Below are 25,204 nucleotides of genomic sequence, written 5' to 3'. Positions count from 1 at the left end.
AGAAGAAAAGGGCAGACCTTAGCTGCAGGAGAAAGTGAATGGGGAGAAAAAGAAGAAGCCCTGGAGCTTTGTAGATGACATTGGCGGTCCTTTTACTTCAATTGAACCCCCTGGCATCAGACTATTTCCCTGGACCATATCATGGCGATCGGCCTAGCAGTAAAGCCTTCGTGATGTGATATAGAAAAGAGAAACCCAGAGGTCCCCCTCACAACGTGGAATAGTCGATGGGAACAACGTCGTTATCGACAAATGGGTTTTTGGACTAACAAGAATCACCGTGTCTGCACAAATGATGGCTTGGCCATGCTATTTACTCCTTTTGGATGCCCCGCCGATCGCGATTCATTAGGCGGGGCGGGGCTGCACGTGACATTACAACTCTTCCTCCTACCATGATCCGGCCCTCGAGATTTGTGCAGCGTCTAGCTGGCAAAGCGACTCTGAAGCCTCTCAAGCACGCGCATTTGGCACGGCCATATGCCCCCAGTGCGCAGAATCTACCCAAATCGAACTCTCCAATCGTTTCCAAGCTTGATTTCTTCAATTCAGTAACAGGGGATGGCACCCAGATACCCACCTATCGTGTTCTGGATGGCGCTGGTAAACCACTGGAGGGGGCGGAACTACCAGAGGTAAGAGATGCTTTTCTAAAGTACTTTAAACGCGTTGTTAATGTTTTACTAGATGGATGAAGCCTATGCCAGACGATTGTATGAGTACATGCAACTGTTGCCGACTCTGGACAACGTTCTATACAACATTCAGCGGCAGGGGAAGATTTCTTTCTACGTGAGTACCCAAAGTCGTTCTTGAGTGTCCTAGGAAGCTAACACCCCTGCTTAGATGACTTCGGTAAGATCCTTGAACACACATGCCTACAGAGTTCTGGCTCAACCTCTCCCTAAAGTACGGCGAAGAGGCCACTATTATTGGCTCCGCCGCAGGATTGGAGAATGATGACGAGTAAGTTTATTGAGTCCATCGTATCAGAAAGGCCGTTGGCCCTGACGTTTCAAAGAGTTCTAGGTACGTCTGCGCCAGACAACATGGTCCGAAGCCAACCTGACATCCGACACAAGGCCAATACCGTGAGATGGGGGTGCTGCTTTGGAGAGGCTTTGGCTTAGACAAAGTAATGGGTCAATGCTTCGGAAACGAAGAAGACACCTCTGGAAAGGGCCGCCAGATGCCTGTCGTAGGTTCTTTCGTCTTCCCTTGTTTTCCACCACGCCTAGCTTCATATCTCAATCCTCGGACCATGGACAGCACTTTGGATCGCCTGAACACCACTTTCACACGATTTCTTCTCCTCTTGGGACACAAATTCCCCAGGCTGCTGGTGTGGGCTTTGCTCTTCGGCGTGATCCCAACCGCCGCTCCCGCTCCATCGCAGCATGCTACTTTGGGGAGGGTGCCGCTTCGGAAGGAGGTAAGTGGACCTCCCCACTATGCCAGCGCGCGCCCATGATAATGATCTCGATAGACTTCCATGCCGGTCTGATGTTGGCGTCTACCATACCTGCCCCGACGCTTTATATCGCCCGCAACAACGGGTTTGCAATCAGTACGCCCAGTTCGGAACAGTACCATGGCGACGGTATTGCCAGTCGCGGTCCTGGATATGGTATTGATACCATTCGAGTGGATGGTAATGACGTCTTGGCAGTTATCAATGCAGTCAGAGAAGCCAGAAGACGCTGTTTAGGGCAAGGTCGGGCCGTACTTATCGAAGCCATGTCGTACAGGTAAGTCTTCCGTCTTTCTGACACGGAAGCGGGTGACTAAACCTGGGTCAGGGTTGGGCATCACTCGACCTCGGACGATTCGTTTGCTTATCGCCCTCGTTCCGAAGTTGAGGATCGCAAGAGGTTGGACAATCCCATCCTTCGATTCAGATACTTTTTGGAATCAAGAGGCTGGTGGAACAACGAGGCGGAGGAAGAGCTCAAGGCTCGGCTCAAAGCTGATGTAATGAAGGCCTTCAAGAGGTCCGAATCTCTGAAGCGTTGGGAACTCGGGGAGCTCTTTACCGATGTGTACGGCGGGGAGGAGCCCTGGAATATCGTGCGTATTTCTATGCTGTGGTGTCGTTCGTTGGTTGTCGTCTAACGTAACTCGGTTCAACCCACAGCGGGAGCAGAGGCAAGAACTGGCGACCTTGCTGAAGAAGTACGGCAACGCATGGGAACCTTGGAGGAAAGAGCTCACTAAGTTCAAGAATAACGGAGAGGATCTGCTTAAGAGTGCTCCGTAAGCATGATGTTGCTACGAGTCGACCCACATACCGCATCAATTTGATTGTACATTATTTCCCCGGACATTCTGATGTGTTTCCCTGCCATCCTGACATCCTCTCACCGTGGCCCCTTTGCCAATTCCTCTTCGAGGCCTCTACGCAAGGAAGTGTAGGGTGTTGATCTTCACAAGATTCCACATTGTTGCTAAGGAGAATCACGATTAATTTAGCCAGGGCCAGAGCCTTCATGCCTTCATGCACATGTTCCCGCGTCACGCAGCTGCACATGGATTGATAACCAAAATGGCTGAAGCAAGAGCGCTGGGCAGGAACAAGGGGGATGGTCATGGTTCCGAGGCCAATCCCACCGTGCCAAAGGCAGCCGGAAGAATGATGGTGGTGACGCTGGTTTCCAACACAATATCATCTCTGAACCGTCCAGGGCCAACACGGACCCATGCGAATTCAGTCCGGTTCCTAAAGAGATAAACCGACCAATGTGTGCAGATGGATGTCTATACCATAGATACTAGGTATGCGTCCACGCGCGTCAACTGCGAAAACAGAGGACCTCCACTGTCCACATATCCTGCGTGAGGCGACATCTCCAGCGACCGGTGTCTGCCTTGCTGTTCGACATTTTGTTTGCGTCAGGAAGGTTGCAACAATTGGCCCGCGACATTTGAACGGAGTGTGAAACACGACCTTGCCCCCAAACGATTAAAATGGGCGCTATAATGCACATCACCGTAATTGGACTATGACATGCTAAGAACTCATGCTCGAATCAAACTGGGCCATGCGACCCAGGAAACTGGTTGCTGGAGTACTATGCGAACACGCTCACAGAAATACATGAGCTAACCACGACAATGTCGTCATCCTATGAAGCAAATAGACGCCCGCTAAGCGTAAACGAGGTTTCATGTTGTAGAAGCCTACAGAAACAGGAAAAGGACCCGTCTTCTAATGCCCATGGCCCAAGAACGAGCTCAATAAAATCGGGATGAACAACCCAATAACGATGAGCAAAACGCGGGAAACTCGAGGTAACTCTGGGGTCCCTCCTCCCGAAGAATGATGTGACACTGGTTGCAAGACGGTTGCCACATAGAGGAATGTGCCACCCTAAACATAGTACCCGGGAGCTCGGTGAGCAAAACGTCGCCATCGTCACTTCGCCAGGGAACGAAGCACTTACGGAAAGTAGCAGTGCAATTCCCGTCCAATCATTACCCTCTCCAGAGCCTAGGATGGTAAAGCAAAGGTAACAGATGATTGCGCTCGCGGGAGTGGCGGCGGAGAAAACAGCGAGGTGTTTCTTGCAATCGATTCTGGGAAGACTGGAGGCTAATAGCTGGGTTGAAAGAGCCAACGAGGTGGGAGCTATTGGACATTCGCAGGGAGCGTGAGGTCCATGATGAAAGATATGCAAATAGATATGAACCCGAGTCAGCACTGGTTTAACGAGAGATCGATTACCTCACCTTTATGAAGAATTAAGGCGAGAAATACGATCAATGACAAGGTATTCGCCTTGCTCTCGTCGCTCGGTGAGAGAGCTGAAACACCCAATGCGAAACCATCGGCAAAACTATGGACAACGAGCCCCAGGGTCAATGGCAACGCACGCCCTTTGCCCTGGGCCAAGTCTAGAGGACCTTCGTTATCGTTGCTTGCAGACCGCGTGTGGAAACCACGACCAGATTCGTCTCTTTCCAATTCATCCAACTCGGCGTCGAATTCAACTTGATCCAGTGGCGCCGACTGCTTTGCCCTGGTATAGGAAGGTCGGTCACTGGTGCCGCTCGATCCATGAGAATGCCCTCCAATACCGAGCTGCTCGATAAGGAGCATGAAGGTGAAGCCACATAATAGCGCCAGAGAGATCTTGGTTGTTGGTACTTCACTAGACTTGTTCGCTTCTACAATGGATTCGATCCCCCTAGAAGGCACTTAATTCAATCGAGCTGTGGGATGGGAGACGAGAGATGGGACAGTACTCTGGTACAATGACACCCAGCGCAGCCCCAAGTAGCAGGCCTGTTCCTACAGCCGATAGTCGTTCAATGTGGCTTTCTGCATGTGTCAATTAGGATCATAAATGCAGAATAGGAGACTTTATTGCTCACTGGAGAAAGCAAAAGCCAAAGGCAGCATTCCACACCCAAAAGAAGCTGCACCCATCAGTGCGCACATGAGGATGAGCTGCAACATGGTGGAACAGCGATCGTCGTCGTGTGAAGTATCGCCCAGGAAGAAAGACCTTTACAGGGATGATAAATCGAGCCACAGCTCAGGGATTGAGTTCAGGGATTGTGGTCGTCAGTCAGGAACATCGCATTCCCCAACTTTCGATAATTCTCGGTGGCTGCAGACGTGTGAGCGCTTGAGGCATCGAAGAAGAGCCCGGACTTTATCCGGACCGGCCCTTGATGCACCTCACGTGCCTTGACTTGGCGCTGTAACCGGAACCCGCTCGCTGTGCCAGCTCTCCTCAACGTACCACAGTGCAATGTCGACTTGTCCCCCATTCGCGCCATTCTTCGGCTTTGCTGGCGTCGCTGCAGCGGTAAGCACTGAAAGCATTGTGAATACACAGACGCTTACAGAGGCGCTGTCAAACAGATGGTCTTTAGCAGTAAGTTGTAATGGAGAATGAGCTCCCAAGTTATCTGACGTCGTCGCCATTGTAGCCGTCGGTGCAGCCTTTGGAACGTCGAAAGCAGGCATTGGGATTGCAGGTCTTGGTCAATTCAAACCAGAACTTATCATGAAGGTTCGCCAATAACATTCCCAATGGTCCACGAAACTAACCTGGAACGACAGTCGCTCATCCCAGTCGTTATGTCTGGAATTATCGCTGTCTATGGATTGGTCGTCTCGGTTTTGATCTCAGGATCCAGTTCAGTCCTTCCGCAAAGTTTCCAGTGCCAGTCTACTGAATCTGTCTCTCTCAGTTTCGAACAATTACTCCCTGTTTGCAGGCTTCGTTCATCTCGCAGCAGGGTTGGCCTGCGGGTTTACTGGAATGGCTGCCGGATACGCTATTGGCCATGTCGGGGACTCAGTGAGCATCAATTACTGGTCTTATTTTTTATATCTAACCTGAACCAACCAGTGCGTTCGAGCGTATGTTCACGAATCCAAGATCTTCGTCGGCATGGTCCTAATTCTCATTTTCGCCGAGGTCCTCGGTTTATACGGGTGCGCATTCGGGCCTGTCCTATTCTGTTACTTGAACTAATGGTCGTTGGTGTAGCCTTATCGTGGCCCTCATCATGAATACGAAGGTTTCGTCACAAATCGCTGCTTGCTGAATTTTCTCGCGAATTCATGCGTTGTCTTTTCTCTACTGCCAACTATGCCTTCGCCACTCAAAGTCACACCGTGCCAACTTGGGAGATGGAAGGTGTGACGAGGATGCCCGTCGATGTGGTCACTTTCACAGTGGCCCCGGACTTGCATTAGGACAATATACATAGCTGTCTAGTGCACTAGCATCACCTCCGCCTGGAATCATCAGAGTGGGGGCTCCTTGGATGGGGACTTCTTCCTCTTGAACGAGAGCGGAAACTGGGCGGCGAGCGTGAACGATATCTCGACCGAGAACGAGAAGAATTAAAGCTTGATGAGGACTCGCTTCTGCTCCGCCTTCGTCGCTTGCGGCCTCTTTCCCTGGAACGGGAAGAATCAGAGCCGGAGCTGTAGGAATCAGAATCGGAATCCGAGCTTGAACTCGAATCGGAATCAGAGTCTGAATCAGAATCGGTGGATGATGAACTGGAAGAACTTGAGGACCTCGAACTGTGAAGCAGGGGAAACTTCAGTCTCGACAAACCCAGACACGTCGGACGTCACAGACTCACCGACGAGACCTTTTCCGTCCCCGTTCGCTTTCTTTCGCCTTTCCTTTTTCCTCTTTAGCTCGTTCTTTCTCCTTCTCCTCCAAAATCTTGGAAGCAATGCCTGCCCTAGGAACATAAACCAGTTAACTGACTGCCACTAGAGTAGTCGAACATCCGCAACGCACGGTCTTTTGAATTCTTCTGGAACCTCAACGGTGGGCGTCGCTTTTGCCCTCAGGCGAGGGTTTTCCAGTTGTTGCGTTCGTGACGGACGGGAAATGTATGGGCGAGCGCCTTTGCACTCATAAGTAAAGTGTCCTGGGGTGTCGTTCAGCCACGGCACAGTGGGACAAGACTCGTTAGCCGTACCTCTTTCCAGGCATTTTTGACAGACAGTGGACGATGTCGCTTTCGGCTGGTTGGCGGACCTTCTGTGGGGCGCAAACTTTGACATTGCTGAGTGGCTGGGGTGAGGTGAATTGGTGTTGTTGGGCGTCGTTCAAATCGAGAGGCGACGCCAGCACCCTTTGAGGTGTGGGGAAGACCTTCCATATTTGTCTATCCCCAGGCGCCACACTCGTGCCCTCATCGAGAACGAGCGACAGCAAGGCTCACCGGTTCCTGCCATTTTCGGCTCATTGCAGGCTCTAATTCTAAGGTACTATATTCCTTATTTGACATATGTGAAGTGCTAAGTAAAAATGAGATCTGTTTGGGAATCCTACACCTGCTGCGATTCTGGACGAAGCAAACCATTAGCGCCCATGTGACCCCGTGGGCTCTTATCGATTTACTGCGAGGAACCGCTCACCAAGTGACCACCACCAAGGCCCCCAGTAGAGAATTTGGTACTGCCCTAAACTGAGATAAGTAAGTTTCATCTACTCCGACCGGACAGTCTGCCTGACTCGTGACAGCACTGTGACTTCCCGATTCATGAATGATTCAATCTTGGGCTATCTATGCCTTATGAATCATTCTCGTAGGCTATATAAGATGGAACCTACCCAATAAGCAAGCTTGCTCTCATACCTCAACATGGGTGGCGCTTCTTTTGCCAGCCAGATGGGCAAAGAGTGCTTTCCTCGCATGCCCCCCAAAGTTTATGCAGCAATCAAAGCACGGTATCTTGAAAAGATATCAGATCTCTACACTTTCATTGCGGTACCTATCGAAGCGCCAGAGAAAACAAGCTACGGGGACTTGGATATTTTGGTCGCCGTACCCAAGTCCTCGCGGAAGAGCACTACCAGCGCTGGATCTGAAGCCGCTGCCGCCTTCGTCCCGCACGAAATTGTTCGCGCCGCACTCGGAGCAAGATTCGTGATAGACCAGGAGGGTAACAGGACGTCCAACTATGCCGTTCCTGTCACAATGGGAGAATGGAGCGCATGGGGTCACCAGACTGACGAAGCGACTGCCAGAGACGCCGCACCAAGCGGCGAAATCTTCTACCAGGTAAGGATAGCCGACTAGGATCCGTTCCATACACTAGTCTTACTCTATTCTCAAATGGCACACTTCCCAGGTCGACGTCCATCCTTGCGAGGATGAACACGAGTTCGAGAGGATCAAATTCTTCCATTCTTATGGAGATATGGGAATGATACTTGGATTAATGGCAGCAAACATTGGACTCAAGCTGGGACAAACTGGGTTAAAGGCGAGTTAAATTCCCCTCTTATCAAGCGCTATGATTGGGCGCTTACTTTCCTTAAAATATTTAGATTCCTGACCCTCCTAACCCTCATTTCGTGTTGAGCGTCAACTTCGACGACATTATGGACTTCCTGGGCCTTTCCAGGGAAGTCTATAACTCCGGATTCAAAACAAGAATGGAGGTGTATGAATGGGTTTGCACCATGAAATGGTTTGATCCATACATGTTCAGGCCTACTGGGCAAGGCATTGCGAAACTGAAGCCCGACCGCACGATGTACGCTGAATTCGTCCTTTTTGTTACGAACAACTGGTCTATCTCAGAATCGGAAAGGATCAGAAAGAGAGACGACAAGAAAAGCCGCGACGCCCTTTTTCAGACCGTCAAACTGGAGGCATTGAACTATTTTGATAAAACAGCTCAATTCGAAACACGTTTGGAATCTCGGAGGATTCAACAGCGTACTCAAGCCGTCTTCTCCGGACATAGAGTTCGGGACTGGGCAGAGTTGGGGGAACATTGGAAGGGTGTAAAGATGATCATGGATAAGATTCGAGAGATGCTAGGGGGAGAACGGAAGGTTTTGGAGTTCTATGATTCAAATGGGGAAGATGCTCTACGGGCGCTTGTGGTTGCAGTCAGGGATGACCTTGGAATATATAGAAGGGCCACATGATCGGGTAGAAGAATATCTATACCGCTGTTGTGCTTGAGCCCAGAATCAAGTTTATGTCACGGTAATACTAGTGACGGATTGAGAAAACAATTAACTACTCATGCGGTTGTATCAATACCGATGGCAGCATCGGAATTCCATGACCCTTTCGAAAGCGAGGTTGTACCGCACCTCGGCCGCCAAAATATGGTTTTAAGCGGCTCTGGTTACCAATTCCCCCGATCCTCGCCTCATCTCGTGTCTTCTTCATAAGTCCCATGACGGGCGCTTAAACCGCTTCGGCCCATCGGGTGATGGGATTTCTGGTGAAAAGCTGTCGTTACAAGATGTTCTATGACAGAGAAGGATGTCAATCCTGTCTGCCCATCATGGTGGACGCATCCTTCCTTTGTAGAATGACAGAGCATGGTAAACCTTTGAGGTACTAGGCGCTAAAGACAGGATTCAAATCTAGTGGCAGTCAATTGAATTTCCTCCGCGTCACCGACACGGAGGCTTGTGTACAGGCAGCCGCCATGGTGTATTGATGTGGTACCATGCTGTGCGAGTGACGGCTGATACGCTCCTCCTGGGACCCCGAACACGTCTAGCTTGGGAAACGAAACGCGGTCCTGGACCCAAGAGTAGGGGAAATGGTGGCGCTCCGCCTGGCCTAGCTTACGCTCCAGGCCACGTTGAAAAAGCCAAGAAACAAGATGCGCGCCTATTGAATTCTGAAGAATGGTATCTCACCATGTTTAAGTTAAAGGATACAAGGTACGCGTGCACAGCTCTTAATGAACCATTCACTGCACTTCTTGTATATGCATAAACGATCGAATCATACATAGATGGTTACTACTGCTAATTGATGCTTTATCCTGCATATTAAGCGCCAACGATCTCACGCACACGTCACCGTGTTGTGTGGTTTCCAGTCGACCCAGATTTGCAGGATTCTGGCGTGATTCTATTACCGTGGCAGGGTTCTCGACGACTGTAAGCGCTTAAAGAGCTGTGCTATTGGCTTTGGTAAGCCTGGTTATAAAATCGTGACGAGGCCCTCGGAGTCCACATCCCTCACCTCCCTTCCCATTTTTCCCCCTCTTTTCTTCGCAGGCCTGGGGAGGTTGGCAAATCTATCCCGACACACTTCGGCGGACTGAGGATAAGGTTTTGTACCAGCCTGCCTAGGCATTGCCTTAGTATTATCCACTTCACTTCTTTTTCCTGTGACCGATGGCATTGTCATGGATGTCCTGTCGACTTTGCTGACTGGTGGCTACGAAAAGACGATGGCTATCCTGGTGGACTCTCGCCCAGGATGGCCAACCAATAAAAAAAATAAAAGAGGTCTATGACGGCCTTTCGACCACCAGCAGTAGTCGAGATACATCCAGTCCCTCTCCGTTCCATGTTCACGTAGTTGCCTCCGACAGCTCAGCAGACGTTCAGCACCACACCGTCTAAAGAGGTGAGCTACAGCTCCGACTCTCAGATTGACTGAAGTGGTTTCAAGTTGGATGGGCAGGTATTGGGTTTACACCGCGCCATATACGGCTCGGCGATACGAGGGGTGTGCTTTTGTCTAGTTCAATGGTTTTCGAATTTGAAGTTCTCTGTATCGTCCGCAATGGATACGACAATTGACTGATGCATAGTCTGTATCTAGGAGATACACGGATTGCCGTGCACACACGGCAAGGGAAATATCGGAGAAGCTGTGGACTATCCAACACTTTCCCGCCAGTCGAAGCTCTCGCTGAAACGTGACGTCTCGATCCGCTGTATACCCCCTCGAGGCCGAAGAATTTCATATCTTTTGACTTGGAACCCCTCTCCACAACCATGGGGCTTGGGTGGACACAAGGTACGTCCCCATTCCTGGGCGCTTAATTTACCTTACGGTCCGTTCTCAGTACAACCTTGTATTTCCGGATTGCAGCCGATACACTATTTTCGCGTCAAGCACCTACGGAATCAAGATCCCATGATAAAACGTATACAACTTTGTAAAGGATGTAGGATCGGGCCTCGATTGCCAACCGGTCGGCGCTTAATCGCTTTCTACTTCATTATCGCCAACGAATTGGTCGAACCATCTGAACACCTCATGGTGCCATTTCAAGCTTTCGCGAAGTACAATTTCATCAGCCAATGTAGCCAAGCTCAAGAAGTGAACTACTTTACCTATTTCCATGGTTCAAGACCCAATGATTCTCGTCTGGGAAGATGACCAAACGACTGGGGATCCCTAGCCTATTGGAGACCCTGAATGAACGCTAAACATGTGAATGACGTTATCGACGCACTGCTGCAACGCATGGAAGGCGCCAATACTCTCAGTCTCAGGCAGGCGGTAATCTTTGCTTCCATGGATGAGAAGCTGAGGCGTAGACCATTTGTGGACGTAATTCGATGGACTCATCCTTAAGCCGCAATTAATAATGTACCAATGGCCAGTGGAATCGAGGACTTACTTCTCAGATAGTCGTTTACTCTTGGACTCCCACGGTCTACAGCAGTTCGTTAATCTCAAGCTTCGGAGGTTAATGACTCGAACCTCAAACTTGCCTCCCTCCCCATTCGTGGTTGAACTGATCAGAATTCGATGAAAGTTTTGCATGAGCCAGGTTGTCTCGAGTCAGAGTTTCTCACTTACGAAGAAGAGTTCGTCCGTTGAATACCCATTGTATGTGGCATCAAATACCTAACGCAAGGTCAAGCAACCGGCTGATTCGTTCCGATGAAGACTGACCCCGTCATGTGCCACGAGTGCCTACCATTACCTGAACGTTAGATTAATGTATGCGATATTGACGCAAGTGCACCCACTTTGAAACCAAACCCGAACTCCGGATGTCCTTGGATCCAACTGCAACGGAACTGAGGTCAGCATACTCTTCAAATCATGGTATTTGCGTTTGAACCGACTTGATAGCATATCCGCCCCAACTCGCTCCAGCTGCTACTGCTCTTTCCGCGTCAATCTAGGAAGGAAGGTGCACTGTGAGCACGAGTTCCGATATCCTCGTAGAAAAGACACGGAAATTACCTCCGGATATTTCTCCAAGACATATTTCCAGCCATTGATCATATCTATGAAGGGTTTCCCTCCCCAGTCTTCGGCGATGGCGTCGGTAAATTCTTGAAACCACCGGGGGTGTTAACAATAGCGCTTGTCGGAGATTCGTTACACATACCCTGACCAAACGTGGTGCTTCCAGTGGGATTAATCATAATGACAAAATAGCCCTGGTTGGCGAACACTAAAGGATGAGATTTAGAAGGCTTGTTTGCTGAGATCAAACATTCCACCCTTACCATTTGGATTCCACCGCGTGGACCATTGGTCCTCCCAAGCGCCTTGGGGCCCTGGAAGACGCCGATCGAACACGATGCACTATCAGAAAGACCGAAATACATACCTCCGTGAATGAGCAAGACTACCGGCCACTTCTTAGCTGCGTTCGCTTCCCAACCTTTAGGCTTGATCGCCCAGCCCTGGACATTCTTGTGATGTGCTCCCTTGAACCAAAATTCCTCTCCCTCGCCCAAGTACTTTCCCAGTAAATCATCTTTGGCAAAATTGGTGAGGCGAACAGGCTCGATTCCGCTGAGATAGTCCGTATCATTTACAAGTATAGCAGCCTCGATGGAATGTAGGTTCCGAATGATGAATGCGTCTTTGGGGTGGGTGAATGATGATTGGCTAAAGAGTAGGCGGCCATTGGGAAGAGGCTGGACGTCACTTGCTGCACGTGCATGGGTAAGTGGGACAGGGGTGGAAAACCTGCTGTCCAAGCGAGGATGTGTGGTGGAATGTTCAGGAGTTGGCGCTATTGGTAACGCAAATACCTTGACCTTAGCTTCATCACCCGCGGTGAGGTACAAGAATTTGTCGTCTTCGGAAAAGGCAAGACCGTCTGCTGACCTGTCCCAACTTTGGGTGACGGTGAACCTGATGTCCTTCTCAAGATCATAAATGACGATCTTTGCCCTGCAACGGAAGTTGAGTGGATCCATATAAGCGCCAGGGGGTGTGATTATTACCTGTCACTTTCATATCCGTCTTTATCAAGTTCAAGCCAGGCGACCTTGGTGCCAGAGGTACTGAAGACAGGGCTGTGTGTTGCACCCTGTTTACCAGACGTCAATTCCTTAGGCGAAGAGACACCCTCTATATCGACAATGTAGACCTAGGTGCGGATGTTAGACCTCACGGAGCGAGACGAAAAGATCGACCCTCACGTTCTGTTTGGTATGCCATGCTTCGGGAAGCTCTGGATCCTTGGCGGTGTACAGGATGTGGGTATTGGATACATCGAAGTCATCAGTTCCCCCAAACGGTTCCACAGGAGAATACTAGAAATCTATTTGAGAAACGACATGCAGCCCGCCGGTGTGAAAAGGAAGACGTACGTGTTTGGTTCCCTTTAGCGGGCTGTGAAATACTTTCCCAAGTTTCCATTTCTTGTCCTCCCCTTGGGCCAAAGAGACGCTGAAAAGCTGGGGGCGCTTGGGGCCCTGCCAGGTATCCCAGTGTCGTTCATAAGTGGCATCATACACATAAGCGCTATTTCCGCGATTCTCCCAAGCCTCGTCTTGTCGATTGACAGTGGTGAGATTGCCGTCTTCATATACATAGTCGGAGAAAACCAAAAAGGAGGAATGAGGGTTAAAGCGGAAATTTGCGGGCGTCTTTGTTGGGAATCTTCCAATAAGCTGCGGCTCTCCCGAGGTATGAAGAGACGTCTCGAATGTAATGTCAAGGGCGTATAGTTCGGATCCATCCGACCCTTCAACTACTGTCGCAATTGTTCGAGAGGCCAGCCAGAATGCATCGCCGCCCTTCTCAAGCTGCTACGGGTGGTATGTAAACGGGTGCCAGACAGAAAGCTGCTCGACATGCTTACCGGAATCTGGAGTGGTTTGACATTGTCGCAGTCGAGCGCAATGACGAACAAGGACTTGTAATTCCTGAACAGTTGAACACCGTCGTCATGCACTGAGCTCATAGGACCACGAGATTCTCACCTCTTCTCTTCGAGGTTATACTTGCTGAATGGAACAAGAGCAAGATCTCCGTCGTGGTTGGCAATCGCGGAGCCTGGGCGACCCAGAGTAACCTTGCAACCTGAAAGTCAGAACCCACTGCATTCCTTCCTACTCGCTAAGAATACGCACTAGGTCGCGAGGCGAGAACGTGTCTGCACCCTCCTTGAGAGTGAAATTGTGATTGCCCCTCACAGGCGCTGGTGCCCCTTTCGAGGCAATAGGAGGACTGGTGAACGGGACCTGACCCGAAAGTCCCAAAAGGGGGATCGAGAGCTTCATCCAAGGTATCCAAAGGCTGTGGTCGACGCCAGACACGACAACTGTGGTGGTTGAAGCTGAAGTCCAACGTCCGTGTTCGGTCCCGTCATGCAGAATTCTGGATGGAGTGATCCTGGGAGCTGATGAGGCCATGTCGGCACTCGGTACCGTTCACATACAAGGATACCAGATACAAAACCTAATGATTACATACAGTAGAAAGGTAGGATAATTTTGCAGGGGAAGAAAGCAAGAATCACTAGTAAAGCGCTCATGACATCTGAACATCGTCCTCACCCTCATCTTCAGCACCTTCCTCCAACTGCACCTCTCCCTTTTCTTCAGGTGTGATAGACGACTCTAGCTGGACAACTTCACCAGTCGCAGCGTCCCACCGTGCGAGAAGGCCAACTCGGAAGTGAACCATGCGTTCGCCGATGAGCTTAAGGAGCTGCGTTTGTTCTGCGGTCAAGGGCTTGCCCTGCGTGCAGATTTTGTGAGGGTTGGTGAGGGTCGGGACACCTCTGTCCATGATGGTCGTTAGGCCCAGCTTGCGCAGCTGAGGATCTTCGTTGTGGGGGAAAGGCTCAGGTGGATCTGAGTGCCGTTGCATAACAGGACCTGCAGGGAGGATCACAGTGCGACTTGCGATATTGCCTGCTCGGGCAAAGTCAGGCTGTTTGAAGTCAGCAAACCATTCGATGACCTCCTGGGGTTCGGTATCCGTGAAAAGCAGGCCAACTTGTCCTTTGATTTGCTACCGGGTGGGAAACAAGGTTAGTCCCCGTCTATGAAAAACCGCCTTTGATACGCACTTTGGCAAGCTTATGGATCCCTTCCTTGTGTTCTTCCTCTGGCGTCGTGCCCAGCGCCTTCGCCATGACAGCCCCTCGCCCAAAGAATATCCGTGCAGAACTAAAAATTGGTAAGAGTTGAACCAGATTTTGGGAATCGAGGGGGCGCACTCTTTCCACAGGTTCCGCACAGTTTTAAGGTGAGCATTTCGCATGGATCCGACTTCGAATAACCAGCAATACCGCCATTTCTCAGCGTTGACCTGCAACTGCGCGGTTTTCAGTCCTTTAGGCTCGAACATGGGTGGTATAACAACGCACCTCATTCATCATGGCATTTTTGTGTTCTCGTGTCTTTTTAGCGACTTTTGTGAGAGACACTAAATGTTATTTCAGCATTTTTCACTCCTTTATCGATAGAAGCGGCAACGCCTACCAAGTTTAGCTCGTTTTGACCGGGGCATGGTGGAGGATAAGAAGGACAAGGATTTTCGAAGTCCGATCCAAAATTATCTTGACCCTTGATTAGATTCCATCATCATGGTTGCTGTTGCCGCCGACGAGCTCAAGGCCCTAGAGGAATGCTTGCTCAATACTTCGGGCAAGGTGCCTCTACATGTTCGATTCAGAGCCCTATTCACCCTCAAGGGCTTGGACAACGATGAAGCCGTGGACATCATTTCGAAAGGTATGGAAGAATAGTCTGATAAAACTGTCACCAGTGCTATAATCAGCCCACCACAGGATTCGACGACCCTTCGGCACTGCTGAAACATGAGCTCGCCTACTGCTTGGGTCAGTTGAAGAAGGAATCGGCTCTACCCAAGCTCGAAGCTGTCCTGAGGGATACCGCTGAAGACCCAATGGTCAGACATGAGGTACGACCATTACCTTGATAAGGCTTGTGCACAAAGCTGACCCTTGACTCCAGGCCGCTGAAGCAATCGGTGCCATCTCTTCCAAGGGCTCAATACCTGTCCTGGAGGAGTTCTTGAAAGATTCTGAGAGGGCTGTGCGAGAAACCTGCGAGATCGCAATCGCTAAAATTCAATGGGATCATTCCGAGGAAGCTAAAAGGCAGCGCGAGGCAGAGAACGCGGTCCCGTACGTCCATGACGGATTAGAGTGTTTGACATGCTGAACCTTTATTAGATACACATCCATTGACCCTGCACCAGCTACATCGAAATTGCTGGCTGGCAAGCCCAAGCCCGAGGACATTTCCTCTGAATCAATCCAAGCCCTACAGGCCCAATTGGTCGACACCAAACTGCCTCTTTTCGAACGTTATCGGGCGATGTTTGCCCTTAGGAACATCGGGACCGCGGAGGCTGTCGATGCCCTTGCCTCCGGATTCGCCGATGACAGTGCTTTGTTCAAGTGCGTTGTAACGATCACTCTCTATAGCCGGTTCTAACATTCGGGGTCTAGACACGAAATCGCATTCATCTTCGGTCAGATGCTATCCCCCCACTCCGTACCTGCGCTACTTCAAGTCCTTCAAAATGCTTCGGAATCCGACATGGTTCGCCATGAAGCCGCCGAAGCTCTAGGCGGAATCGCCACACCTGAAGTCTTGCCTCACCTGCGGGAATGGATGACTAGGGAGGATTCGCCCCAGGTCGTTCGCGAGAGCTGTCAAGTAGCTATTGACATGTGGGAGGTGAGTCTACATTTAGTGAAACCTCCATGTAGGAATCTAATCAGCATTACTTTAGCATGAGAACTCGGGAGAATTCCAATATGCCAATGGATTGGAGACCGTGGCGAATGTCTCGGTCGCCGCCTAAGGAAGGTTTACTATGTTGCTTGGTGCGGATAGCACTCGCCTTCTGGCCAGTTCCGAGGTGGCTCTCGTACAGCGAAAGATCCATCTGGGTACCATTTAACATGAAAATCATTTATGTTATCGCTTTTCCATTTAACACACGTTGTACTTATATCAATGGGAAGGAAAAGTACCTTTTCATGGAGCCTAGAGTCGACCAAGCCACTGCTGTCGAGAGAGAGCGGAGAGATTTTTCGTCTAAGTATTAGGGGGTGGCAGTGTCCGTCACTAGTCCTCGGATTTTGCCATACATACTTCGTCAAGGCTTCGCCTGCTTTGGACAAACACAACCACAACCACAGCCTAAGGAATAGGATGATGCGACAAACTTACAGTTGAAACCAAAAGGTCTACTCGGACTGCTTTGGACTGCATATGTTCACCTCGTTCAGTCCGGAAGACGAAGGCAAAACTGTGCAACCTCTGTTGCGTGCACACACTTTGGAACAATGACACCTCGACCTCCACTCTCGAACCTTGCGCTGAACGGAGTGCGTTCTGAATCTCTGACTGTTGGGATCTCGTCTTGGAACGTTGTTTAGACGGAGAAGGGGCGTAGACGTCTTTCCATACCCGTGGTATGTCACTTTCCTTGCGACTGACTGATTGCTGATCCATTTCTGTTCCCAGTCACGGAGATTCATCGTTATACATACCACGCTACACCAATAGGCCTTCTAACGTTTGGCAGGGCTCCTCCAGCTTTCTGATCTTTCGCTCATGCACCCTTGTAGAACCTGATAAGATTACCTTCCCAAGGTCCTCTAATGGATGCTTCTGTTCACAGCATCCCCTGGTCGAAGTTTCCGAATACATGCCAAAGTCCAACGTCTCATATTGTTCACAAGGACGGTTGTCGCTATTGTTCCTTTGCATGGTCTATCTGACCGTTGACCTCGAGAGTAGGATCAAACGTCCGGGTGAGTCGATATTCGCCATCTCTCTGATTCGTCACATCTCTCATCGACATTTGACAGTTTCGTCGGCATCGCCGAGATATCTTCCATCCAGCTACAGGTTCCACTCAAGTGCCTGTCTGTCTTCAAGCATACGACGTGGAGGCTATACTGCCACATCAGGTACATTGGCTGACCGACGTATCCAAGTTTTAGCGTGTCTCTACGCGGCCGAAATTCATGCCAGTTGGTGCCACATTGCTTGGAGTCCAGAGTAAACATTGACTGGATCCTTTCAGCGTCTACAAAGAAGCTTTCAATCTCACATTTACTTCCCTCTTCCCAGTGAAGGTGTTCTAAATTCCCGCACCATCGAATACACTGCTTCTGAAAGGGTTGATGATATCAAGGCTTATCAATCGTTCAACCTCCGTACTTAGGACGTGCAGAAGAATTACCAGTTGTCGTCACCCGTCCCGGCACGGTCATGTCGAGAGTCGTATCAGCATGTGTAACGACTCCCTCAATCATCGGGGTATCGCTTCCAGTTTCTAATGCACCACCGATCGAAAATCGAAAGCCACGCTGAGCTCATGGCGGCGCAAACACAAATCTGAATGCACCAAAAGACCCCTTGGTCTTCGGCTGCTTACGCTGGGTAAAGCTGAAACCACCATTTCCTCTCCGATTGTAAGGGCCGCTTGCAGTAGAGGATCTTTCGACGTTATCCAGTGGCACCCAGGTGTGCGCGCGAGATTCATCGCGATGATATCGCGCCAGTTGACGCTAACTCACCGGAGCTGTTTGCCTCGTATGGCAAATTACTGTTTTTGCTAGTGCTCTTTGCGCCTGAAATAACATCGTTGGCGGTGCGTGCCAAGGCAATACCTGTGACCATAAATTATTCCACACTAACAATCTCTTCTATCTTGCAAATGCTGTACAACACTAATACCTACCCGGCGTGCAAGCTTCCTTGACTCCAGGTGATAATACATCGATGTTTATCCTTCAAAAGTGGGTTACGACGGAACATCACCGGCAGAAGAACGCCTCGAGGACTCATGCGGTTAGGAATCTCATTTCTACTCCTCGACGCCCTCGTGGACTGTAGGCATGCTCGCCATCTGACTCGAACAGAGCCATCCATCACGAGAAGCACGTCTCTCGACAGGCAATCTCTCGATAGCCTTCCTTCTGAGAAAATGCTCTAAGCATTACTGATGATCATAGGTGATGGTTACACTCCACCAGCACCAGCGATACTACTCGGCAGGCATTCAACCCGGACTTCGCACAGAACAGTGGCCCCTTCAGTCACCAGCGCCAGCTCTCTCTCGTCCGGCAACGACCCTTGACTTTCAATTTCAGTTGGAAACGACGGCTCCGCACGATCACGGTTACGAGAGCGGTTCACAATGGGTGCTGATTAGGAGGTAAGATGCTCCATTCAATCCAATCAACATTCAATTCCACCAGGGTTCACTGTGTTGGGGTATATTCTGAAAATAGACGTCCAAGTTGTAGCTCCGTCACAATGATTGATGCATCAATCCCTCGTTGAGAGCTTGGTGAGCGAACAAGAAGAAACCAGGGCAGTTCGGCTATGACATGTTTGACAGGCGCGAAATCCCCAGCTTCTACTCCAAGAGGAAAGCCTTCCGAATGCATTTTCAGGGTACCACGCGTAGCCAATAAATCCAGAGGGGGATGTAAGCGCAACTCATCTTTCCTTTATCCACGCCCTTGGACACCTCCCCCCTCCCGGAATAAGCTCTTCCCTTCCCCCTTTTACACCGCGTCCGCTGTCAACATGGCTGGGGAAGTCGCCCTGCAAGGATCGCCCGCAGAGATTGCGTAAGTAGTGCCTCATCTCAGTGACAGAGTCGCTGACAATTCTTGTCTCATCGTCGTGCCTTGCAGCCATGGACAGATGTTCATCGGGTTCTTCATTAATGTTCTGCTGTGTGGCATTATGATCACGCAGGTATATCTTTATGGTGTAACGTATAAAAAGTCGGTCTACTTCCTTGCCAATGTGTTCCTCTGGCTAATTCAACTGCTTTAGGGATCCTGTGTGGATTAAGATTGCTGTACGTCGATCTATCCTGTCGATCTACCCCAGAGAAGCACTTCAGAAGGGCTGACTGGCGTCAAGGTGGCGCTCATCTTCATCGCAGACCTTTTCCAGACTGCATTCCTCTTTGCTTATCTCTACCGTTCCCTGATTAAATTCTATGGTAAGTGTCCCTGGGTATCGAAGGTGTTAAAGTCCTCACAGTATCTTTCTAGGCATCGTTGAAATCCTCAACAAAGCTGACTGGAGTGAGTAATCGACCCTGCCATTTGGCGCCCCTCCATACTTACACATATCCGTCTCTCCTAGTCTTTGCCACCGGTTAGTGGTCATAGTTATTCGTCTCCTCGCAACTGCATGCTGATTTCAGTCTTCAGACCCAGCACTGACAGTAAGTCAGCCCGACCATGTCGCAGATCAAGCTTGGGCTAACTCTAGTATCAGGGTCTAATCGCCATGGCCGTTCAGCTGTTCTTTGCCTGGCGAGTCAAAGTTCTGACCAAGAGCTGGATTGGTGCAGTCATTATCGGGCTCCTTGCCGGTGCTGGAGGAGGTAAGCTCACACGCCAACTTCAGCATCATTCCCATGTCAACCTTTCGTATTCAGTCGCGGGTATCTGGACTGCATTCGAAGTCGGTCGAACGCCGACCTTCACTGAGTTCCAAAATTTCAAGGTATGTAAATGTACTTCGGACATCTCCGCACGTCGCACACCGCTCACGGGTACTGTAGGCTACCGTCATTGTTTGGCTCGCTGCCGAAGCTCTCTGCGATATTCTCATCACAGGAATTCTCGTCTGGTATTTGTGAGTAGGATGGGTGCTTTCAACCGAATGGCCTGCTAACATCTTCTCAGGGTAAGACTTTCGTCGAAACACTGTCTAGAGGCTTAGGCTCATCTCGCTTCATATCAGCGACAACACAAGACCGGATTCTCGCATTCCGACCTCATTGTGGATCGCATTATTCGGCGTGAGTTTACTCCTCCTCTTCCCATGGTGGCGAAGCCGAAGCTGAATACTGAATCCCTACCCTGTAGTCACTATGCAAACGGGTCTTCTCACCATGATTGTTGCGAGCTTGGACTTGATCACTTTCCTGACAGATGTAAGCATACCGTTATCTTGCCCCGTCTCGGAAAAGATGCTAAACATGTCAACTGCACGCAGCCGAAGGGAACGTATGTGGATCCACCTGCACTCGTCGATTGCCGATCAACTAACCCAAATTCTGATTGAAAGTCATCTCATCTTCAATTTCCCTCTGGCCAAGTTATACACCAACTCTCTGATGAGTAGTTTGAACTCTCGAAAGGGATGGAACTTCCACACCAAGGATCAAAACAAGACTATCCTTGAATCGGAACATGGTTTGAGCAGCGGCACCGGACAAGGAAGCCAGGGCGCTGTCTCGAAACAACGTATGAGCCTGCAACAGGACGTTAGATCGGTAAGCGCAATCTATCCCAAAACTATCCGATGCGTTTCATCTCTCTGACTTGGGAATTGGGCGGTGTTCAGGTCGGCGTTGCTTCAAGGCCAGAGATCTTTGTCCATGTCGAGTCTCATGAGCTCGTGGATGTCCCCAATGGGCACCAAACAGTGCTCCCAATCTCTATTGGCAATAGAAGGCCGGGCGATGCGTCAACTCACTCCTCTTTGGAGGCTTCGGATAACGAGAAACGCCAGTGGAATCATCCGTACTATGCGGCGTAAGATGTGCAAATGGACTCGTTCAGCATTCCTTTTTTTTCTCTGTTATACTTATTTACTACGGCATACGTCCATACCTTGGTCTTCCTTAAGCCTTACCCGAGGCCATTCATTCGTTCGATCAGCTGGTTTGGCGTTATATGATGATTAATTTACCTAGACCCTGTCACGTATCTTCTTGATGATAACCATTACAGTGAAATTTTAAAGGACAACAGCAGGTAGGATTCCATATTCAGGTGCTTATGAGCTGTGAGGAGCACCGTAGACAGGGGCAAGGTCCCGTGATGGCAAGTGAAACTCCGCAGCCGGCCCTAAAGTGGCCAGGCTCATTAACTCAAAATTCCCTTTCTTGTCTCTTTGGAGAGGTCTCCCCGACCATGGTGGTCGTATCTGGTTGAGAGCGATACGGTTTTCGCTTCTCGGTATGTCCGACTCTCGGTGCATGCAACCTCGTTTTAACACAGTTTCTGCGACAGTATTTGTCCCTGTCAGTGGACTCCGTTTAGGTTGCCGTTGTGCACCGCCCAGTATTTCCCGACAACGTCCCGGGTCTCGTTGTTGGGTAAGTCAAACATTCTGCTTTGAGGGTGCTTTGGGATTCTAACTCCCATCCCGATAGCTCCAGGATCCCCTCTGCTAGAGTGTGGATGTACAGTCAAGAAGTTTGCGTCGGTTCGCGACTTCTAGGAATCGATGGCGATAACGTATCCGCTATTCGGTTAGTCTGCCTTGCGCTTCTCCTGTCGCTTCCTAGCTGACATATCCACTACAGCCAAGCATTGAACCCTGAAGGCTTTCTCCTGATGGGTAGTACATTTGAGTTCTTTCGATCGTAGTAGGAGGGCGCAGCGCGCCATGGCGCTTTCTGCACATCGTTCAAGTTCTCACGTAGGACAGCTTAGTTGCCCCCGCATATCATGTTGCCGGTGCTCTTCGCAGTGTTATATCCGGTGACCGGTTCGTTCTCTCGATGGGCTATCGTCCTCAGCGGGCCCCGTTGAGGGATGGATCGGTTCCGGACGGAACGTCTCTCTGGCGGGTATCTCCTGCCAGTCGATGTTCATTGTTGAAAATTAATTACCCCAGGCCATCCCTTCCAACGTCGACTTCTACTTGACCGTACATCTTGTAGATAGTTGATGTTGACTACTTCCGAATGCCAATCGTAGGTTGTAGAGTTTAACGTTCTAACAAGCCCTAGAACGGGCTTGTAAGTGTGATCCGAGTCATAAATCAAGGTGAGTACTCCTGGGACTTGGGCTCCTCGGACTACTCCATACACGATAGGAATGTCCGGATGCGGGCTAGTCTGCTCAGTCTAGTTGTGATGTTATTTGGAAGATATTAGTACATTTTGTCCTGACTGACTACGGGCTCGAGTATGGATACCAGGAGACCGACAGGTATCCTACGATGCGATTTGAGCGGCAGCCTTCCGCCCAGCATCTCGGAAAGTTTCCAAAGCCCTCCATGCCTCGCCTGAGACAATGCTCTGGCGAGCAAGCTCTGTGCCGTGAACGTAGTCCCTCGCAATACCAGCGACGACGAGCAAAGCAGAAGCGTTCATCAACACGAAATCAAGGACGGGGATGAGGATTTCGGGGATCTTGTCACCAGAGGTGAGTAACGTCTTGAACGTTGCCGCATTTTCTTGGGGAGAACCACCAGCGACCGTGGATAATGGATGGACTGGCAATCCAAAGTCTTTCGGCTTCAAAACCTTTTCTGTGATTGAACCGTCAGGATGGAGTTCCCAGGCGTGGGTAGGACCAGCGCAGCTGATCTCGTCCAGTCCCTCATAACCGCAGACAACCAGTGCCTTCTCTACTCCTCCTTCCTTCAACGATTTTGCGAACGCCAAACCAATCTCGGGAATGGCAACACCGAGAACCATTCCACGGGGATTTGCTGGGTTGATCAAGGGACCGAGGACGTTGAACATGGTGCGGAAGGGGAGTGCTTTGCGGAAGGGAGCGATGGAAGCCATTGCTGGATGATAGTGTGGCGCAAGGATGAAGGTGAAGGGGACGCGGGGGATGGGCATCGGTGTGCCTGGTGTGGGGACGGTGAACAGACAGTCGAGTGATTCCAGGAGATCAGCGGAGCCTGATGAAGAGGTTGATGCCCGGCTACCATGCTATTGACAAACCATAAGCTCAAAGGGAGGAAGACGAGGCAACTTTGAAACTTACCTTGATTACCCGTGCACCGGCACCAGCAGCCACGATTGCTGCGGTGGTACTAACATTGAACAGGTTGTACCCGTCACCTCCGGTTCCAACGATATCTACTACGAAATCCTTCTCGAGTTCTTGCACAGCGGCTTTAAGGGCTTTCTGTCGAAGCACAGAGGCGGCTGCGGTGAGGAATTCGGGACGTCGCTCGATACGGTGGATGTGCAAGGCAGTAAGGAAGGCGCCGATCTGGGAAGGATGGAGGACGTCGGGGGTGAAGAGATGGTTGAGCGCTACTTTGAGATCATCCGAACTGAAATATTCTGGTTTCTCGACGAGCTTCTTCACAAGTGCTCGGAAGGTGTCTTGGGTGTATTGGGTCATGGTATGTGAGGGTATGAGGCTGGTATCAAAGTAGATTCGAAACTGAAGTGTTCTGTGATTTAAATGAGTCAGTGGATTGCCTGAAAATAAATCAGATCGCAGAATGGAGTATGTACCCTTTTCAGCACTAATTTCCTCGCGTCGTTACTGGGGTTTGTATGCGGCGTGCACGCTCGAATGCGACCAGAGTATATAAACGGAGTTCCCGATGGAGTGTAACAACAGTGGAATGAAAGCTGGAAGGCAATGTCAAGGTGAACTGCTATATTGATTCGCCGATGAAGCCCCCTTTCGGCCGACCAACGAGTGTCTTTCGCGCAGTGCGGCTTCCAATACACTCGCTGGTACAGAGCGGGCAATGCCTTTCACCCAGTTCGGAAATGAAGGTCTCCGACGTTCACGACGACTCTGACTGGCTGATTGGTGTCACTATGGTATGGAAGGCAGCAGCTTGAAGCTTGAAGCCCTTGATGGTGACGTTTATGGTGGCCGATGGCGTCTGTGCATTCTGTTATGTATGGGGCCCATGGAGTTGAAGGCGGTCTGAAATGTGGCGAGCCGATGGGTTTTTATAACGACCTACTATCGTTTGCAGGGTGTTGCAACGGATTTCACTCTCTCTTCAATATCTCTCTGTGTACTCATTTTGGGAATTTGAAATTTGGTATTTAGGTTGCTGTTCTATTCGGCTATTCATTTATTTAGTCATTTAGAGAATCAGCGAAGTTCTCGTTCTGCCAGAGGGAGGCCGGTGGAGGGTGTCTCAAAAGCACCAAAAGTCATAGTGTTGCAACGACTGTGACATGATGGCGAACACTCCGATGTCACATCATTGGCAACTCCGAAGGGGGGAGCGTGACAAACTTTTGATCGTTTGATGAAAGTCGCGGGAGGTCGCGTTGCAAACTGCTGGGAACGCTCTCTCGCTCCTGTCACGCTCCCAAGATTTCTGTTTCGTCTCTTCAGAAAGGGTACGAGGGGCATGAAAGGTAGACCAGTGGGTTAGAAAACATTCATTGTTAATTTATATGTAGTTTATACGGTCAATCCACTCCCACTCATTGCGGAATGTCCAAACTACGTGGGATTTTTGCTTTTGCAACGAAAATTCTACCACTGATAACGCATTCCTCTGAGAAGCAATTGCTTCTCCGTTACAAAAGTAAAATAGAAAGCACTGTCGCGTTCACCCGCATAGGATTATATAAAAATCTGGGCCGATAAAGCAGCGCCTGGGCTGCGATAAGGTCCGTTGCAACACTGTGACCGCGTTGCATACCGTTGTCAATGATAGTAGGGTATTCGACGGTGATCACGGAATGGTATGAACGTCAACTTCGAGGAGATCCGTGGACCGCCAGTGGCTGAGCGTTTGGTCTGAGTTTGAACATGTTCTTCTCCGATTGTAGCGTGCCAAAAGCTGCCTCGGAGCCAATCACGCGAGTCGAAGCGTCGCCAAGAGTTACTCGTACAGCCATTGGTTCCAACCCACGGTTGCTGCGACTTAAGCGCTCAATTGAGGATGCTGCGGGATGCAGTGGCCGGAATCTCCGGCAAACTGCCGAACGGAACGACGGCATGGCCGGATCGTGCCGTACCACGAGTACCACAGACAGT

At 50.2% G+C, this 25,204-nt stretch overlaps 11 protein-coding genes across 11 annotated transcripts; 6 read left to right on the top strand and 5 right to left on the bottom strand.

Annotated features, from left to right (window-relative positions):
- Positions 1-395: 395 nt before the first annotated feature.
- CC1G_02992 (branched-chain alpha-keto acid dehydrogenase E1-alpha subunit) lies at positions 396-2,257 on the top strand (the record flags this gene model as incomplete). The annotated part of the gene is made up of 10 exons (XM_001835852.2): positions 396-635; positions 688-792; positions 847-855; positions 911-966; positions 1,022-1,029; positions 1,083-1,198; positions 1,270-1,432; positions 1,487-1,748; positions 1,800-2,067; positions 2,135-2,257. 10 exons carry the CDS (start codon positions 396-398, stop codon positions 2,255-2,257), a joined length of 1,350 nt encoding a protein of 449 aa, XP_001835904.2.
- A 948-nt stretch (positions 2,258-3,205) lies between these two features.
- On the bottom strand, positions 3,206-4,603 carry CC1G_02991 (hypothetical protein; the record flags this gene model as incomplete). Its single annotated transcript, XM_001835851.2, has 5 exons — positions 4,372-4,603; positions 4,243-4,318; positions 3,727-4,184; positions 3,441-3,625; positions 3,206-3,367 (listed from the first exon to the last, which is right to left on the bottom strand). Exons 1-5 carry the CDS (start codon positions 4,454-4,456, stop codon positions 3,206-3,208), a joined length of 966 nt encoding a protein of 321 aa, XP_001835903.2. The 5' UTR covers positions 4,457-4,603.
- Positions 4,604-4,754: 151 nt separating this feature from the next.
- On the top strand, positions 4,755-5,592 carry CC1G_02990 (vacuolar ATP synthase proteolipid subunit; the record flags this gene model as incomplete). The annotated part of the gene is made up of 7 exons (XM_001835850.2): positions 4,755-4,811; positions 4,868-4,880; positions 4,936-5,018; positions 5,069-5,144; positions 5,200-5,309; positions 5,361-5,446; positions 5,502-5,592. 7 exons carry the CDS (start codon positions 4,755-4,757, stop codon positions 5,557-5,559), a joined length of 483 nt encoding a protein of 160 aa, XP_001835902.2. The 3' UTR covers positions 5,560-5,592.
- Positions 5,593-5,622: 30 nt separating this feature from the next.
- On the bottom strand, positions 5,623-6,541 carry CC1G_02989 (hypothetical protein; the record flags this gene model as incomplete). Its single annotated transcript, XM_001835849.2, has 6 exons — positions 5,623-5,681; positions 5,747-5,917; positions 5,979-6,046; positions 6,109-6,213; positions 6,273-6,405; positions 6,457-6,541. The coding sequence occupies 6 exons, from the start codon at positions 6,539-6,541 to the stop codon at positions 5,623-5,625; spliced, it is 621 nt and encodes a 206-aa protein (XP_001835901.2).
- A 1,084-nt stretch (positions 6,542-7,625) lies between these two features.
- On the top strand, positions 7,626-8,493 carry CC1G_02988 (hypothetical protein). Its single transcript, XM_001835848.2, has 2 exons — positions 7,626-7,750; positions 7,815-8,493. Exons 1-2 carry the CDS (start codon positions 7,685-7,687, stop codon positions 8,421-8,423), a joined length of 675 nt encoding a protein of 224 aa, XP_001835900.2. The 5' UTR covers positions 7,626-7,684; the 3' UTR covers positions 8,424-8,493.
- A 1,965-nt stretch (positions 8,494-10,458) lies between these two features.
- Positions 10,459-13,871, bottom strand: CC1G_02987 (dipeptidyl-peptidase 5; the record flags this gene model as incomplete). The annotated part of the gene is made up of 17 exons (XM_001835847.1): positions 10,459-10,504; positions 10,593-10,661; positions 10,715-10,831; positions 10,883-10,918; positions 10,966-10,999; positions 11,061-11,112; positions 11,161-11,181; positions 11,238-11,277; positions 11,337-11,392; positions 11,458-11,549; positions 11,606-12,402; positions 12,456-12,582; positions 12,626-12,767; positions 12,825-13,262; positions 13,319-13,382; positions 13,440-13,531; positions 13,590-13,871. The coding sequence occupies 17 exons, from the start codon at positions 13,869-13,871 to the stop codon at positions 10,459-10,461; spliced, it is 2,505 nt and encodes an 834-aa protein (XP_001835899.1).
- Positions 13,872-13,981: 110 nt separating this feature from the next.
- On the bottom strand, positions 13,982-14,964 carry CC1G_02986 (hypothetical protein). The gene is made up of 5 exons (XM_001835846.2): positions 14,949-14,964; positions 14,834-14,892; positions 14,684-14,781; positions 14,534-14,633; positions 13,982-14,475 (listed from the first exon to the last, which is right to left on the bottom strand). Exons 2-5 carry the CDS (start codon positions 14,843-14,845, stop codon positions 13,990-13,992), a joined length of 696 nt encoding a protein of 231 aa, XP_001835898.2. The 5' UTR covers positions 14,846-14,892; positions 14,949-14,964; the 3' UTR covers positions 13,982-13,989.
- A 72-nt stretch (positions 14,965-15,036) lies between these two features.
- CC1G_02985 (deoxyhypusine hydroxylase) lies at positions 15,037-16,302 on the top strand (the record flags this gene model as incomplete). Its single annotated transcript, XM_001835845.2, has 6 exons — positions 15,037-15,200; positions 15,257-15,390; positions 15,444-15,616; positions 15,665-15,892; positions 15,944-16,175; positions 16,231-16,302. The coding sequence occupies exons 1-6, from the start codon at positions 15,053-15,055 to the stop codon at positions 16,300-16,302; spliced, it is 987 nt and encodes a 328-aa protein (XP_001835897.1). The 5' UTR covers positions 15,037-15,052.
- Positions 16,303-16,789: 487 nt separating this feature from the next.
- Positions 16,790-17,514, top strand: CC1G_02984 (hypothetical protein; the record flags this gene model as incomplete). Its single annotated transcript, XM_001835844.2, has 4 exons — positions 16,790-16,831; positions 16,883-16,918; positions 17,128-17,260; positions 17,453-17,514. The coding sequence occupies 4 exons, from the start codon at positions 16,790-16,792 to the stop codon at positions 17,512-17,514; spliced, it is 273 nt and encodes a 90-aa protein (XP_001835896.2).
- A 1,535-nt stretch (positions 17,515-19,049) lies between these two features.
- On the top strand, positions 19,050-21,716 carry CC1G_02983 (hypothetical protein; the record flags this gene model as incomplete). The annotated part of the gene is made up of 15 exons (XM_001835843.2): positions 19,050-19,093; positions 19,160-19,252; positions 19,305-19,329; positions 19,428-19,476; positions 19,529-19,561; positions 19,834-19,866; positions 19,921-19,988; positions 20,047-20,120; positions 20,229-20,286; positions 20,427-20,494; positions 20,556-20,763; positions 20,835-21,025; positions 21,224-21,247; positions 21,393-21,451; positions 21,649-21,716. The coding sequence occupies 15 exons, from the start codon at positions 19,050-19,052 to the stop codon at positions 21,714-21,716; spliced, it is 1,095 nt and encodes a 364-aa protein (XP_001835895.2).
- Positions 21,717-21,970: 254 nt separating this feature from the next.
- Positions 21,971-23,770, bottom strand: CC1G_02982 (anthranilate phosphoribosyltransferase; the record flags this gene model as incomplete). The annotated part of the gene is made up of 5 exons (XM_001835842.2): positions 23,704-23,770; positions 23,222-23,639; positions 22,442-23,166; positions 22,153-22,216; positions 21,971-22,075 (listed from the first exon to the last, which is right to left on the bottom strand). The coding sequence occupies exons 2-5, from the start codon at positions 23,585-23,587 to the stop codon at positions 21,971-21,973; spliced, it is 1,260 nt and encodes a 419-aa protein (XP_001835894.2). The 5' UTR covers positions 23,588-23,639; positions 23,704-23,770.
- Between the last annotated feature and the right edge of the window lie 1,434 nt (positions 23,771-25,204).

The sequence above is a fragment of the Coprinopsis cinerea genome (genome assembly GCF_000182895.1).
Source record: "Coprinopsis cinerea okayama7#130 chromosome 8 map unlocalized cont3.8, whole genome shotgun sequence".
NCBI lineage: Eukaryota > Fungi > Basidiomycota > Agaricomycetes > Agaricales > Psathyrellaceae > Coprinopsis > Coprinopsis cinerea.
The sequence above is the reverse complement of the archived record's forward strand: the minus strand, read 5'-3'. Positions and strand labels throughout refer to the sequence as shown.

Excerpts from the sequence above, each read along its gene's own strand:
- CC1G_02988 (XM_001835848.2), top strand. The coding sequence starts at position 7,685 with ATGGGAATGATACTTGGATTAATGGCAGCAAACATTGGACTCAAGCTG. Across the intron at positions 7,751-7,814 it reads TGGGACAAACTGGGTTAAAG|ATTCCTGACCCTCCTAACCC; the intron begins GCGAGTTAAATT and ends TAAAATATTTAG.
- CC1G_02986 (XM_001835846.2), bottom strand. Across the intron at positions 14,634-14,683 it reads GTGCGGAACCTGTGGAAAGA|TTCTGCACGGATATTCTTTG; the intron begins GTGCGCCCCCTC and ends ACCAATTTTTAG. Across the intron at positions 14,476-14,533 it reads GGATCCATAAGCTTGCCAAA|CAAATCAAAGGACAAGTTGG; the intron begins GTGCGTATCAAA and ends CCCACCCGGTAG.